This window comes from Brassica rapa, chromosome A03, assembly GCF_000309985.2.
Source record: "Brassica rapa cultivar Chiifu-401-42 chromosome A03, CAAS_Brap_v3.01, whole genome shotgun sequence".
NCBI lineage: Eukaryota > Viridiplantae > Streptophyta > Magnoliopsida > Brassicales > Brassicaceae > Brassica > Brassica rapa.
This window is the reverse complement of record NC_024797.2, coordinates 183515-199753: the sequence shown is the minus strand read 5'-3', so window position 1 is coordinate 199753 and position 16239 is coordinate 183515. Positions and strand designations below refer to the sequence as shown.

The window sequence follows — 16239 nt, the reverse complement described above, 5'->3', positions numbered from 1 at the left end:
ATATTTTTTCCTTAATATAATAAGATGGTATTTTATTTTTTAATCTTTTCCCGAGAAAATAAAAGGGATTAGTATATTGTTTTTCAAAGAGGATTACAGAATGGGGCCCAAGGGGGTAGTAGTACACAGAATCACTGTGATGGCGTCACCTGTTAGGTTGCGTGACTCCTGGGCGCTATATTCTGTATTACGCTATCTCCCACACTTTCCTTTTCCTTTTTCACTTCGCAAATTGATTATAACTTCGATAATATACTATTTTACAACACTAAGACTCGAATTTACAATACATTTTGAATGAATCAAAGAGTTCCAGCTCAAGTCTAGGAAGAGTAGATTATGCTCGATTAAAAATTAATAAAGATTCAGATGTATAAGATTATAAGAGAGCAATAGCACCAGTGGTGCATCTTTCTTTCTCAAAATTAAAAGCAAGTAAATTTTACGTTTTGAGCCATCAGGCCCAATGCAAGAGCCCATTTGATTCCGCATATGCCACTTTTTCTATGGACTTATTTTTAAATTTAGAATCTAGCAAGAATTACAAATGTATTAATTAAATTATTAATGTTTTCTTTTATCATTTGCTTGCTACCCGGACGTGCACAGGACTATAGGTGGAGTGAAAGAAAAAACTTGTTTCTAGTTTGTAATTGAGCAACATTGCGAATTCGGAGTCAAGAAAGATTCTTCTTTCTAGAATCTCGAGAAGAGAATTAAAGAACGTGTCATCGTTAGCAGTTCGCCCGACGTATCTTCCGCATGTATGAAACAAGTTCCTAAATAAATATGTTCGTTTGTTTTTATTGAATATCTGCATCATCGTAATTATAAACTAAAATTCACAAATATCTGTTCTAAGTTATAAAATAAAATATGATCAATTTCTATACGGGATTTTAGTTACTTTTCCCATGATTTATTACATTATTCCATGTTTGGTTGAGCAATTTAGCCCGAATTTTCAATTTATTAAATAGCTTATCCCCAAACTCCTTTATTTTAAATCTAAACAATAATCACAAACCACGTTTAGCTAATTCTATCAGCTTAATTTCATCGTTTCAGTCGTGTCGTGTATTATTATTATTTTTACTCTCACATGAGCATCAACCACGAAACCCCGTTGGAACTTGATACTGATGCATTTTCTTTGGAGAAAGAACCTGAATTTGATGGAAAGGGAAAATAGATTTTCGAAGCCTTAAAAGGAAAAGGGATTTTCGAACTACGTTCTTTCTCATCTCCAAACGTTAATATCAAAGCAAAAATATTGAAGCTGCAAAAGAAAAAAAGTGTTTCGCATTTAATGAAACGTCTCGTTTATTGAGGTCAGATATACTATTCCATATTAGAGCACTCTCATCTCCTATATACTATTTGAGAAACATTACAACATTTTTTTAGTCACATGTCATCAGTAGAATAATTCTTATAATTCTTAGAGAAATAGGTTGTCCATCTAAATATATAATAAGCTTCTTATTAAACTGCAATAAATATATTATTAATGTGCTTCATTATTTTCTAAAATAAGATTACGGAATTGTCTAATGTGCCTAAAGTATATATGACAACTAGGTGATTACCCGCGCTCTACGCGGAGCGAGGAGATTATTAAAGTATTATAACTTTTAATATGTAGACATAATAAAAGTTAAAGTCATAGTAAGAAAAATATATGTAGGAAAGTACGGATTATAGCTAAGAATTTTAGTATGTCAATATAAATTTATATGCGATGGCCATTAAAATTAAATTATATATTTGTTTGCATGCGGATAAATTATAAATATAATATTAAATGAAACATAAGCAATAGTCTAATAAAATATAAAAGGAACAATGTATAAAAAAACAAAAAAAAATTAAAAATAGAGACATAATAACTGCTGTCAATAATGCCTTCAGAAATCTTCGTTTGCAATCCTATTATGAGCAATAGCAAAGAGATCATCTAGAGAATTTAAAAACATTATTAAAATGATGGGAAATTAATACCGTATATACCAGTTGCCTGGTTTATAAATTGCGTGATGCCTGGACGTGAAATAGGTGAGGAAAATCAGTGATGGTCACGCAAAAAATATTTCAGAAATATTCCCCTATCGATTAAGGTAAGTTTTTCAATTCTTTGAATTTTGTTTCCTTGATTACGTACACAATTCAATGGTGTTTCCAAAATTGAATTGTGGCCGGTGCTATGTTAATATTTTTGAAGCATTAAGTGATGAATTGAATCGAAAATATTATAAAACGATTTGATATGAACATTCGTATAGATTATGATATGAACATTATGATAAACGATTCTATATTAGTTTTGTGTCTAACATAGTTTGCTTATTGCAAGATTAGTTTTATGATTTTTGATATGAACTTTAGATGTACCAAGTACTGATACAGGTTAAAGAACTTAGTTGTACCAAGTTTAAAATTATGAAAATTGTACTAAAGCGTACATGACTTTAGATGAGACACTTATTTTGTTGCCTTATCTAAATGAAACACTTATAAATTTTCGAACATACCATAAAGTCTCTCTTAGGAAGGAGTTAATATGTTGCCTTATTTAGATCCCCTTTTTTTTTTGAATTCGAAATGTAATCAAACGTAAATGTAATCTGAAATCATATAGTATAATGTAATGACCAGTGGCATTTGTTTGTATTTTTTCTAGTTCATAAAGGGTTTTTTTTAAAAGTAAGTGAGAGTGCATGTGGTGATGATACCTAAGAAATGACACTCATGTAATAAACACATGAGACCAAAGTTTATTTCTATCAATGCTCCTCCTTTAATAAGAAAGGGATTAATAATTTTGAATAATAAATATTTGATAAAAATAAGTGTGTATTATAATTATATTTATTTAATTATAAGCTATTAAAATAATTAAACAATCATAGTAACCATATAATAAAAATTAAAAAAGTTATTTATATATTATATTTTGAATTCTTAAAAACGAGTAAAAATTATTAAAACTGTTAACAGTTTCACATTCAAATTTTTTGATATATGATTTAAAACTTTTGTTATGACATGATACAAATAATTAAAAACTAATATAAGTTGAAAGTCTCATTTAATAAGTATCAAAAATAAAAGATATACAAATATATGTATCATTTTAAATTAAACTATATGCCATATAAAAATACATAAATATCTTAATTTTAAAATTTACTTTGAACATTTGTTTGATAAAAAATTTGAAAAAATATTGACAACTTAATTTTTTAAAATATTATAAATTACTTAAACCATTAATCCAACAGTGAAAATTTTGATATCACTAATTTAGACTTTTTGCTATAACAGATACAAATGATAAAAAAAATGAGCAAAAAGCATCATCTAATAAATAGTAATATTAAAATATACCTAATATATGTTACTATCATTTAAATTTAATTATATATCATATCAAATAGAAAAAATATTTTTTCGATTTATAAAATTTATTTATATGTTCGCACCAATTTAATTACATAAGTAGTAGATAATGACTTTTTAATTTATTCAATATATATTTATTATTTCATAATATGTTATAAACATATAATATATAAATAATTTATATATATAATGTTCATTCCGCGCAAGGCGCGGATCCTAACCTAGTTAAGGAATTATTGCTCAAGTTCACATAATTCCCAGAAAAAAATTATTATAATAATCCACTTTTTGTAAACCCAGGCTGCCTGAATTCTCTGTAGTGATACGGGTTCATCACTGTTTTGTGGACTCCACGACACGTGGCGGTCCACGATTAGTTCAACTATTATTATTATTATTTTTTTAAATCAAACAGAAAAAAAATCAAAATAGTGAAATAGGGAATCGCACTCCTCCAGTTCGCTGATACCGATGTCCTCAGAAATTTTCAAGTTCAATGTTGTTGCCGACAATATAAGAGAGATAAGGTAATGTGTTTTTTTTTCTTTGACTATATGGATGGATCTTGTTTCTTCACTAACTGTCACGTGAAAGTGATATAAATCCAACGGACCGTTCACTCATCCTTTCAGGTGTTCGTTAGCTATCCATTTTGGATATTACTCGTTGTCGCAGCAATGTGGTGGCAACTACCAACCTCAAATACAGTTTGGTTCGCCACCTTCTATTTGATCATCACGTGTCGATCGTTTTATCAGACACCTCAAGTGAGAGTTGTGTGTACGTAAACGCCTGCATAGATTCCACTTACTTTGTAATTTATTACGTATTGAAACTTTTTTATCAACAAATATAGCTGTAGAAGATTTTAGTTATAGAAATAATATACATTACTGGTGAACAGCTACAGGTTGATTGATCAGAGATAAAGGTACAAAATGTATCGATCATAAAATAGCAATATTTGTTGCTATATTATTTTTATCAGCGACATAATTTTAAAATTGCTATGTTCTTATTTTAAATGATTAATTAATAATAATGGTATCAATCATTTCCCCTCATTTTTATTACCAAAATAATAATAATGGTATCAATCAACCATAAATGTTTAAATGTCATTAGCAATTAATTCGATTATCATCTATAAAATCTGAGGGCGATCCACCGTTTTGGTTCTCCCTTCTCCTCTCCTCTTCCTCTTCCTCTTCCGTATGCATAATCGTATAAACTGATACGTACCCACGTATTTGATAACCCTCTCCATATATACGGAGTACGTATAGTATACGGATTCCTGGGTTTAGGTTAGAAGTGGTTTTGGAGAGACAATGGACGGAAGAACGAAAAAGGCTTCCTCTTCTTCCTCGTTAACCTCTGAGCTTTTCGGTTCCAAAGTAAATCCTTTGCCTTCTTCCTCTTCTGGTACTTTCAGATCGATTTTCGCTCCTCCTTCTAAGGTGAATCTCCTTCTCCAAAAGCTTTGATTTTATAAATATTTTTTTTAGGAATTTAATTTGTTGTTGTTTGATCTTTGGAATTTTTTTTCATATTAATCTTATCTTTCTGTTTATATTTCGATTAATCGTTGGAGATTTCGAGTTTTGTTGGTAACGGATGTGAGATTTTATGAAACTAGGGTTTTCGAAAGGAAGATTATTTTGATTCGATCGTATCGCAACTGATTGATTTAATTGTGATATGTGTTTCCAAATAATGGATTAATTTCAAAACGGAAATTTTAAATATATTGAAGACCCCCACAACCCTAAACTAAGAATTAAGAACACCTAAGGAGAAGAATGGTCTACATGATCGTGGCTTGTAGCACAAGTTAGAAATTCATGGGTTTGTTTTGTCTCAGGTTATGGGAAGAGAATCTATGCAAATGCAACAAGACACTGTGACTGCTGGCTGGAACGAGAAATCCTCCAAGATTGGTAATCTAGTCTAATACTACACAAGATGATCCTTGAGAAGTCTTTGTTGATCAAATTAAGTCTTGTTCCTTTTTGTGTGTGTTTAAAGGGTTTTTGGATATTATTATTATTTTGCAGGTGATGTTAATAGACAGAGAGAAGAACAAGATAACCTTGGTTCAGTTTATCAGGATCAGAGAGTGCAACCTTGTCATCTGAGTTCTTCCATCTATTACGGTGGCCCCGATGTCTATTTCCAGTCTCAGGATTCGAGCTCAAACTCTACGGTAATCTATTTAGTCTCTGGATAACATCTTGAAACTCGATCTTTTGAATCTTTATAGGTTAAGTCTCGTGAAGCTTTTGATGAGTTTGAAGGGTTTCTTTTCGTTTTCTAGGAGAACAAGAAAGAGGGGGGCGAAGATGATTCAGGAAGTGCTTCAAGAGGAAATTGGTGGAAAGGTATCATATTCCAATCTTCTATCATTTTGTTTTGTTCCCTTCAATTCTTGTTTCCTTCACTAAATCTTCTTGAAAACTTACAGGATCTCTGTATTATTGAATAGAGATCTCTTTTGCTACTTATGCCAATGTTATACTTCAAAAACAAGGTATAATAAACCCTGGTTTCCAACCGAACGATCCTGGTCCAGTTTTAAGATGTAATATTTGATCATGGCTCGGTTCGTTTTTTGGATTTTGCAGGTACATATAGGACCAAAAAACTAGAGTCCCCTTGGAGTGGATCAGTACGTTTTAGTAACTTCTCATCTTATTATTACAACAAGTATGGAAGAAGTTTGAAAGGTAGCAGCTACAAAAGAACATGGGAGTTTTGTTCCTTGTGTTCTTGTCGTGGTTTAGTGATTTACCCGGTTGGATTTCTATTTTCCTTAAACGTACCTATAGATAAACCGTTTATGGTTTTGTATAATACTCTAATAAATTTACAGTTTCCACGCATGTATAAATTAATTAATTTTTTTTTGTTTTAATAATATTGAGGAGACAACTACTGAATCTATAGAAACTTTGTTGACAAAAAAGGTAAATATTGAAGGAGACAATTATGTATAATTGCAATTGGTGCATGTTTGATTATGTTTCTCTGGCTCCGGAAAGATTGCGATCTTTATTGGTTTATGGCTCTGGAAGGAGTGTATTCCTTGCCGGCTTAGTTTTTGTATAAACTGCAGTTCATCCGTTTAAATATTAATCTACAGATGACAAAAAAAAAAAAGCATTTTCAAATAAGGACTATACGCTTCTTTTTCTTTCGTTTGCCCAAAACTTCTCATTGGGCTACAATCCACTGCCTTACTAATATTTCATTATGGGTTTATTCATTGGCGTAATCATCCAACTCACCGCCACAGAGAAATAACGAAACAATGTTGTTTGCTTTGTGCATGATTTGTATATCACAAATCGTAGTGATTGAATTTTTAGCAAAGTACTTGATATACTAGCAGACTATATATTTAGCATATGAGATACGACATTCAAACCATGTCCGAAAATAAGCAAACCGTGTGTGTCTAATATTTTACACAATTAGAACGATACCAATTCAAATCAAAATAATTATCCAATATACATTGACAATTGATGTGGCCAAGCAAGGGCATTAAAACCACTACTGATGCGTGACATGCGTCCATGTACTTATGCAGCTAGCCAAATGGGTTGTTGCCTGGAAAAAAAAATCAAGCAATGACAAAAATTAAGTATAATGAATTTTGAGGATCATTAATGCTAATACATAATAATAAAATGAACTCGTTGGCGTGTCCATTGCTCTAATTTTTTTGTTCTCTAGTGTTGTAGATCTCGACCCAGGACTGAACCCAACACTGCAAAAATAGCTGGAAATTTTGTTTAAACTTGAAAGCTACTGCTTCTTAATGTAACATGATTAGTCTAATTGCAAAGTTATCACAAATATTTTTGGATCAAAACATACAAATACTTTGTTGTTGTTGTTTCCTTCATATAAAGATGATGAGTGATCTTAACTTTTATTATATTATATGACATTATGTACGTGGTCTAAATATTGATCATCAAACTTTTGATTGTGATTTGATTTTACAAAAGGGAATAATGAAAAGTATATCAATCACTTTAATTATCTCTAGATTTTCCAAGACAAAATTCAAGTATATATCATTTCTGATCATGCACCGTATTGAGGGTTTTTGTTTTATATAGTTCAATCAGATTTTTTTGAAACTAAATTCAATCATGTTGGTTAGATGAAATTCTAACACAGGCGGAACGGAATTGTAAACCGAATGATATTTGTAAATAAATCATGTTAGATAATATTATATATGTTTGTAGGTTGATGTTTTGATTATACAACTAATGAATTTATAATTACAAAGCACGTACAGGCTGCAGCCAACCAAAATAGGTCCATAACTCATGTGTTTGTTTATAGTCAAAATATGTGTAAGAGCTTAAGTTTACATGCAATCATGAAATGAGGAGAAAGTAGGAGTCCTTTTTGCTTTATTGACGACATAAACATATCTTATTGGATCACTGCTCTTTAGTCAAAAAATCAAAATACAATATGCTCCTCATGCAAAACAACACTTTGTTATGATAACAATAATATATGTTTGATATGATAATGATGTAATGCTGTTGCTCGTGGTGGGAAACATGTGCAAAATAAAACAAAAAGTTTTAACTTTAAAAAGTGTCACATAATTGAACCAACAATAAATAAAAAAACATACAATTGATTGATTTTAGCTGGTGATCACATTATATATTTTTATTATTTGCGAAAATGATTGAAAACTTATTGTAAAGCCGTAACGGACAAATAATAAAGAAAGGGGGAAAAAACGGGTAAATAATAGATAAAGAAACCTACGCGTCTGACGTCAGCCTAGGAGTGGGTCCGTCCCGTTTCGCTCTACAAAGAAACGGAAGACTCTTAATGGGCCCGACCTAATAATTTACAGACCATACGATCGGTTTACCTCCTTTATTGTTATTAAATCTTGACCGTACGATCCCCAACAGGAAGCTATCTCTCTCTGTCTGTCTTCGTCTTACTCTAAAGCGGCGAGAGATTCTCTGCAACTTCCGATTCCTTCCTCTCTCTCTCTCTCTCTCTCTCTCTCTGTTGAGTCTCCGTGGGATCACACAAACTTTCTCGGTTTCCGTGGATGGAAGATTGTGCTTCGTGGTGTTGATATTGCTTCCACTTCACGTTGTTCCCTTTTGCTTTCTTTCTTTTTTTTTTGGTTGGTTGGTTCTTCTCCCCCCCTCCCGAGGATATGAGCAGCAAAGCAAATCGAGTTTGATTATGATGAAATCGTGAAACGTTGGGTTGATTTATAGATTCGAGTGCCAAGCTTGGTATGTTGTTCCCTTTCCTCTCTCTCTCTCTCTTCAATTCCCGGGAAAATAGAATGCTGCTTCCAATGTATTTGCTTCAAAGATGATTGCTTTCGATAAACATTTGAGTTTGAATTGAATTATCCAAATCTCTGGTGAATTAAGTTTAATACAGAGTTGAGTTGAGACAAGTTAGTTACTACTCACTCACTGTGAAAAATAAATGATTTTGACTAGTGTGTTTGTCTGTAGATGCAAAATGGGTACAAGAACCAATCTCAGAGACCAAAACACCTCAGAGATTCCGGTCAGAAGATCAAAACGTTGGAGCCATACTCTAAAAGAAGAACGTGTCGATGAGAGTTTGGAGCACGATAAAGATGATGAGGTTGTGAAATACATGTCAAAGTTGCCAGGTTATCTCCAAGGAGAAGATGAAGAAAGTAATGTTTTGAATGTTGGAGTCTTGGATTGGGGTCGTCTTGAGAAATGGAAGCAGCGTGGTGGTCGAGGGAAAGGCGGTGAAAGATCAGGCAAACGTGAGAGTAAAGTGTCGGCTACTTCTACTACTTTAGGAACGGTTCCCAATGGGGGCTCCTCCTCCTCTCATCAATATCATCATCATAGGTGTAAGGTTGATGACCAAGTTCATGCTTCTTCTCTTCTCGGTAAAGTTAAAGCTGCTTCTCGGGGTCTTCAACATTCTTCTCACCGAGTTAGATCCACTTTGGAACCTGAGCTTGCTTCTACTTCTAGGGATGCTTTTAATAAGCAGGAAATAGCTACCTGCAGCTATAAGGACAGAAGACCTACTTCAGTTTTATTGCCAGAGATGGGGAACTCCAATGGATCTCTAGGCCCAAAGGGAAACTTAGTGATCAGGGATAAGGAGGAGTCTGAGAAGAGAGCACAAGAAGAAGCAAGAGAAAGCGGGAAACAATGTGCTGAGAAGCTAGTTGGAGAGGAGAAGACCCTTGGAGACTCTAATGATAACTTGAAAGTAACAAGGGACGTTAGCAGCCGCTCTCTCCACTTTTCAGACGGGATCAGTAGCTCTTTAGGATTGAGATCTCAAGTTCCTCCTCCTTCATGTCCACTCTCTTTTGACTTGGAGAGAGATTCTGAAGATTTGCCTCTTGGTGTTGATCTTTCTTGTAAAAAGGAACGTTTTTGTGGGTTAAGAAGTCATTCAAAGCCAGCTTCTTCGAGGATATTTGATCAAGAAATGGGAGAAGAAAAGAACAGACATACTTCACCAAGCAAGCGGTTTAGTTTTAGCTTCGGTCGTCTAAGCAGAAGTTTCACCTTCAAAGAGGATTCATCAGCTGGTGGCCAACCTTTGACTTCTTCTTCAAATGATGCCATCAAGTCTGACTCTATGAGATGTGATGGTTCAGCTTGTCCACCTCAGTCAAGTAACCCGGAGGAGAAGCACTGTGGATCATCTCGAGTCAGCCCTCTAAGAAGGCTTCTTGATCCTTTACTGAAATCTAAAGGCTCTGAAAATGTTCTTCCATCAAAAGAAGAAAGATCAACTTCTACCATTCCAAAGCCAACCAACATGGATGAAAAGAAGCAGGATACATCGAGGAGAACCAGAGCTCTTTTTCAGCTAACCACCAGAAACGGGATCCCTCTATTTCAGTTTGTGGTGGATGATGACAACCTCAACAACAACAGCAGGAGGAGCATTCTCGGGGCTACGATGAAAAACTCTGACTCATCGTTCAAAGATAATTCTGTTCAGTACTGCTCATTCTACTCTGTTGATGAAGTCAAAAAGAAGAGAAGCGGAAGCTGGCTAATCCATGGACACAAAGAGAAACAACAACGCGGGTTCGTCTACACTGTGATCGGCCAAATGCGGTTATGTAATAATAACTCCATGAGCTCAGATATAACAGAGAAGAACGTATCTTGTATCATCAGAGAAGCAGTTCTCGTTGATGAAACAGAGGAGCAAGTAAAAGGGAGGAAAGAGGTTGCAGCTGTAGTGATCAAGAAGAAACCTGCCGAAGAAAACTTGAACGCCCTCGAGGAAACCACTGTGATCATTCCAGGCGGGGTTCACAGTTTCCCGGTGAAAGGAGCACCGACACCATTGGTTAGCCGGTGGAGAACTGGAGGGTTATGCGACTGCGGTGGCTGGGATGTCGGATGTAAACTCCATGTCCTATCCAACAAAACACTCCTCCATGAGTTGGACCAGAGCTTCAAACTGTTTGATCAGGTAAGTAAACATTAAACATAACATAAGTCTCTTAAGATTTTCCCAAAATCGAACAGTTCTTGAAAAGAGGTACTCGGGGTTTTCATTGCAGGAAGAAAGTGACCAAGACTCGGTTCCGGTTTTGGCCATGACAGAGCTGAAGACAGGGATGTATAGGGTGGTGTTTGGTTCGTTTCTTTCTCCTTTACAAGCGTTTTTTGTGTGCGTGACGGTTATAACGTGTGCCTCTGAGGAGGAAACGGTGTCAAAGACCACCGGAAGATCTTCATCCCCGTTTGCTCCGCCTCTATCTCCCGTTGGTAGAGTCTAAAACCCACAAGTTCCGGGACACAGAGAGAGGGGGAAGGAGTATCTAGTGGTCGTCTTTCTTTCTTTGAAACTCTTTTTTTTTGTGTTGTCTCAAGGAAACCAAAACACATACAACGATATATATATTCAGAATATAATGAATGTATATAGTATAAAATATAAATACACGCTATTTCAAAGTTACCATCAATTACATGCATGCAGTCTCTCTCCCTTTTAGAATTTGAATATAATTCATTATTATCTATCTTACCTTGGCAGAAAAGCAATAGCTACCAAGTACGATTTGAAGCTACAATCAATCAGTTAAGAGACGACGGTACCCAGAGCCGGTCCTAGGCCTGTTAAGGCTACAAGCCCAAATAAAAAAAATGGCTGAAAAAAAATAATGTTTCTAAGGAGCACTGAACCCATGATCTGACATATTGATCGAGTGTAACTAAACCACTAGCCTACACACAATTTTTACAAAATTGTGGCCGGTTAAATACTTGAGAAAATGGCGGCCGCAAGCATGTGCTTCTGTCGCTTGTTCCCAAGGCCGGCTCTGACGGTACCCAACAATACTTGAAAGCATCGTCTCCAGTTGCCAACTCTCAAATTTAAATCAAGTCTCTCAAATTTAGGTTCTTTTTGACAAAATATCTCTACATCACCCCTCAGTTATAATGCCAAAACTGAAGAAGTAACTACGATTAATAGTTACTTCTAGGAAGACAAATCAACGTTAGTGGTCGGCGACTCATAGATTGTCGGATCATGAGTGCATTGTGGAAGATTTGACGGTGGAGGCTGCAAGCTTGTTTCCGGAGTTGGTCCATTCTCAACTATGAAAACCATTATAATTCCGTACGGTAAATGTGCATCCATGTGACAGTGGAACATCCATGCACCTGCACAAATATAACATTAAATTTTTCAAAGTAAGCCAACCATTTATATATAAACATTTGGTATATATGAGAATCTATTATTTTATTTTTGGTAAAATAAAAAGGTTTTTTTACCAGGATTATTGGCTATGAATCTTAAAACAACCCATCCACCTGGTGGTACACCTACGGTATTGTGCATCTGCGGGTTAACTAGATTTAGCTTTCTTGCATCGCGGATGGGATCATAGTTACCAAATCCATAACCCAACACATAAAAGTTGAAGCCATGAAGGTGCATGGGATGGCTCTCTGGGCTGATTATCCCTGTGTTTTGCACAATTATCTCGACTGTAGAATTAAATTTGAGTGTCTTGATGCTAGTCTTTCTCTCCGGAAACATCATTTCGTAGTCAGACTCTGTACGGACGCTGAAATTAGCATAGTCAAATTTCATGGGAGGTTGGTCGGGGAAGTCATCGGTGTATACTCCACTAATATTATAGAAATAAGCTTCTTGAAGAGAAATCGTTTCTGGCATCACAAAAGTACGGTTGTTGAAAGAACCTGCGATGTGCTGACCTAACGGACCATTACACGTGGTTTCCGGAGGGCATGGGTCTAAGCCAAGCCCCATGGTTACGAACATATTCTCGTCCACGTGGTAAGGCACTGGAGTCCAGTAGGGTCCACCCACGAGGCTAGTGATGTTCGAGGAGAACCTATGAGCGGTGGGTATTGCATTTGTCCCTGATGGAAGCAACGACATCGATGGGGATGATGTCGACTTCGCACCCTCATAGACGATTAAGCTTCTTATATCATGGCCAGGTGGAACCGGTGCTAACGAGTTGGCACTAATGTAAGGGCTTATCGACATATAGTACATTCCGATAGGCTGGTCGGCGGTGAGAAGTGCGTCTACGGTTTGCCCCGGCGTCAAGATCATCACATCGCTAACGTAAGGTGTCGTATAGGCAGCATCTACAGAGACAACTGTCACGTTGTGATCGGCTATTTTGAAGAAGAGGTGAGTGTTGAGTGCCGCGTTTATAATCCTTAGCAAGTATGTTTTCCCTTGTACTACCTTGAGCTTAAACATTCCTACCGACGCCGATAAAAAAGAAACCCATCAATTTTTCTGCAAGCGGTTCTTTTATCTTTTGATTTACGTAAAGAATGAGTATTACTGTTCTTAGAGCAAGGATATGAATCTCCAGCGAGCCCATTGATGAGGTAGGCATCGCAAATAGGAGCTGGCTGTAAATTGAGAAGTTCAATATTTACGTCCCACCATTGTTCTTGCATAATCATTTTTCCCAAACAAATTAATTAACACTTTCAGTAACAGGATAATAATATATGTCAGTATTTGATAACTACAAAGATTTTGTTTCTTAGAAAATCTTGGCTTGGCGTAAAAAGAAGTATTATATGCTATTTACAAAATCCAAACCAACCTAGTCATACTACTAACATCAACACGCTCTCTTATATTTTATCCCCCAAAAATCAGTTTGAAAAATACAAAATATGTTTAAATACATTAAAAATAAATAAATTTGCTTACAAATATTTTGCTATTACATAATTCAGTATAAAAATAAAGTTCATCGGCCATTGCCTGAGTTGAGTGATAAATAAATTTATCATCATACAATTTTAATTCTTAATTCTTTTTATTTATACTTTGAAACTATAAAGGCAAAATTAATTGACCGAATAAGAAACGGAAAATTTTCTGAAAAGATAATAATCCGTTTTTGCTTCTTAATTTTCGGAAATTAGAAAAAAAACAACAACAAAAATCTTACCAAAAATGAGTGGAACTTCCTTGTAGGGTTTAGGAAAAGGATAAGGACGACCTGATCTAGGACGGATGATTAGAGCCCCATGAAGTGTGGCTCGTAGATTAACGACGTGTGCATGCCATAACAAAGTACCTTCCTGCCCGGTGATATCAAATCGATAGGTGAAGTTATTACGTGGTTGAATCGGACATTGAGTTATCATATTCGCACCGTCCATCCATGGACTTTTCAGCTGGAACACTCCATGCCTAGATTATTATATTTGTGTGCCATAAACAGATTGTTCTTACTGATCAGACAATAAAATAAAAACTCATTGTTTTGTGATGAAATAATATCGAGATCAATATGTTACCAGTGGATGGTTATATTGTAAGTTGAGTTGTTGATGACATGGACCACGAGAGTATCGCCTTCTCTAACGTTTATAGTTGGACCGGGAAGACTTCCGTTAACAGTCGGTATCATTTGCTCCTTGCACAACGGTTTCACCACCACGTTTTTGACCTATTGTCAGACGTCGTTAATATTTTCCGTTATATATTAATGAGTGGCACGTAAAATTGGGTTCTTACATTTATATATGGAAATATTCATATATATATCCAGCAAATACGGTAATATTTTTTTACCAAAAAAAAACGGTAATACTTTTTGCTAAATGGGGGGGAAAACAAAAAGAGGCTAGTAGATACAATGAAATGATATATATGTGCAATTATCTAACTGGCAAAAATGTTTCTAAAAAAAGGTTTAACCCGTTATTTCTTATAGAGAATAACAAAAGGAGAGAGTGGATTAAAAGTAAATACCTGGAAAACATGTTCGACGGTAGCTGCCGAAGCAATGGAAGAGAAGAAGAGGAGAGGGACGAAGAAATCTTTGATTGCGAGCGTCATTGTTCATGTAAGGATATGAAAAAGTCTTCGTTACTAAAAGGAATGATAAGTTGTGGGACATTCGTAATCGTATGTGCGTATTTAAAGAAGAGAAAGAGTTGTGAACAAATTTTTTTTGGGGAACATATTGAGTTATTAATTAAGCGAAAATGGCAACCTCAAACATGATTCCACATTTCTTCATAATTAGCTGTCAATGTCTAAATTTTATTTTTATGTCCTATTGACTAATCTGATCAGCTTTGTTTGCCTTTATACTAGGTTAAGATCCGCGCGTTGCTTTGTTTGCTATTATACTAGGTTAAGATCTGCGTCTTGCGTGGAATGAACATTATATATAAATGATTTTTATGTATTATATATTATTTTATATATTATAAAATAATAAATATTAAAAATTTAATAACTATTACGTATATTATCAAATTGATGTGAACACATAAATAAGTTATATTAATCTAAACAAACACTTTTTTTATTTTATATGGTCTATAATTAAATTTAAATGATATTAACATAGATATATAGTATATTTTTAATACTGACATTTATTAAATAAGTTTTTCTACTCATATTGTTTTTTGATCATTTGTATTTTTTTAATAGCAAAAACTTTGAGTCACTGATAATAAAAAAATTCATTGTGTAATGTTTAATAGTTTTTGTAATTTATAATTTTTTAAAAAAAATTCAATGCAAAGTTTAAAATTTAACTATAAAATTGTCAATATTTGTTGAAAGCTTTTATCAAAAAAAAATCTGTTTAAAAAAAAATTCGAAATTAAAATATTTATGTATTTATATGGTATATAGTTAATTTAAACGATATATATATATGTGATTTTGTAATCATTTGTATCTTGTCATAAAAAATCTGAAACCATTGTTCAAGAAATTTTTTTAATGTGAGACTTTTAAAAGTTTTAGTAACTTATAGTCGTTTTTTAAAATTTAAAATATAATATATACGAAAAAACTAAGTATATATTATATGGTTAATGTGGTAATTTAATTTCTTTTAATAAGTTAAAATTGAAAAAAAATGATAGAGGATACACTAATTTTTATCAAATCTTAATTATTTAAACTCATTAATTGTCATATATACTTTAGCCACATTAGAAAATTTTATAATTTTTATTTATAAAAAGAATAAAAACGTTAATAATTAATTTATGGTTAATTTAATAAAAAGTTTATTATATATTTTGATATACTTAGAGATTTTTGTGATAACACGTGACTACCTCAAATGTTGTATTGTTTTTCTTTTAATATATAGGGGATTTCTCTCCGAATAACCATCAGAGTTTCACTTCTTTGATAACTTATTGTATAGATTTTTTTGCTAGCTAAAAAGAGTTTGGGCATTAGGCCCTCGTCTCTTCCATAATCTGAAATCAGTTTTTGTTGATACTAACTAATGACACAATATTAATG

At 33.9% G+C, this 16239-nt stretch overlaps 3 protein-coding genes across 3 annotated transcripts; 2 read left to right on the top strand and 1 right to left on the bottom strand.

Moving 5' to 3' along the window:
* Nucleotides 1-3540: 3540 nt before the first annotated feature.
* LOC103855438 lies at nucleotides 3541-6300 on the top strand. Its single transcript, XM_009132426.3, has 6 exons — nucleotides 3541-4862; nucleotides 5267-5342; nucleotides 5460-5608; nucleotides 5720-5783; nucleotides 5867-5932; nucleotides 6027-6300. The coding sequence occupies exons 1-5, from the start codon at nucleotides 4734-4736 to the stop codon at nucleotides 5881-5883; spliced, it is 435 nt and encodes a 144-aa protein (XP_009130674.1). The 5' UTR covers nucleotides 3541-4733; the 3' UTR covers nucleotides 5884-5932; nucleotides 6027-6300.
* Nucleotides 6301-6592: 292 nt separating this feature from the next.
* Nucleotides 6593-11407, top strand: LOC103855437. Its single transcript, XM_009132425.2, has 3 exons — nucleotides 6593-8699; nucleotides 8931-10908; nucleotides 11000-11407. The coding sequence occupies exons 2-3, from the start codon at nucleotides 8938-8940 to the stop codon at nucleotides 11216-11218; spliced, it is 2190 nt and encodes a 729-aa protein (XP_009130673.1). The 5' UTR covers nucleotides 6593-8699; nucleotides 8931-8937; the 3' UTR covers nucleotides 11219-11407.
* A 202-nt stretch (nucleotides 11408-11609) lies between these two features.
* LOC103856817 (laccase-9) lies at nucleotides 11610-15272 on the bottom strand. Its single transcript, XM_009133952.3, has 6 exons — nucleotides 14713-15272; nucleotides 14256-14407; nucleotides 13904-14148; nucleotides 13280-13390; nucleotides 12225-13193; nucleotides 11610-12110 (listed from the first exon to the last, which is right to left on the bottom strand). The coding sequence occupies exons 1-6, from the start codon at nucleotides 14797-14799 to the stop codon at nucleotides 11926-11928; spliced, it is 1749 nt and encodes a 582-aa protein (XP_009132200.3). The 5' UTR covers nucleotides 14800-15272; the 3' UTR covers nucleotides 11610-11925.
* Nucleotides 15273-16239: the final 967 nt, after the last annotated feature.

What these genes read in the sequence shown, in the direction of transcription:
- LOC103855438 (XM_009132426.3), top strand. Translation starts at nt 4,734, where the DNA reads ATGGACGGAAGAACGAAAAAGGCTTCCTCTTCTTCCTCGTTAACCTCT. An exon ending in TTTTCGCTCCTCCTTCTAAG is followed by an intron (nt 4,863 to 5,266) that starts GTGAATCTCCTT and finishes GTTTTGTCTCAG; the next exon opens with GTTATGGGAAGAGAATCTAT. An exon ending in ATTCGAGCTCAAACTCTACG is followed by an intron (nt 5,609 to 5,719) that starts GTAATCTATTTA and finishes TTCGTTTTCTAG; the next exon opens with GAGAACAAGAAAGAGGGGGG.
- LOC103855437 (XM_009132425.2), top strand. Translation starts at nt 8,938, where the DNA reads ATGGGTACAAGAACCAATCTCAGAGACCAAAACACCTCAGAGATTCCG. An exon ending in GCTTCAAACTGTTTGATCAG is followed by an intron (nt 10,909 to 10,999) that starts GTAAGTAAACAT and finishes TTTTCATTGCAG; the next exon opens with GAAGAAAGTGACCAAGACTC.
- LOC103856817 (XM_009133952.3), bottom strand. Translation starts at nt 14,799, where the DNA reads ATGACGCTCGCAATCAAAGATTTCTTCGTCCCTCTCCTCTTCTTCTCT. An exon ending in CCGTCGAACATGTTTTCCAG is followed by an intron (nt 14,408 to 14,712) that starts GTATTTACTTTT and finishes GTCTGACAATAG; the next exon opens with GTCAAAAACGTGGTGGTGAA. An exon ending in ATATCCTTGCTCTAAGAACA is followed by an intron (nt 13,194 to 13,279) that starts GTAATACTCATT and finishes CGGCGTCGGTAG; the next exon opens with GAATGTTTAAGCTCAAGGTA.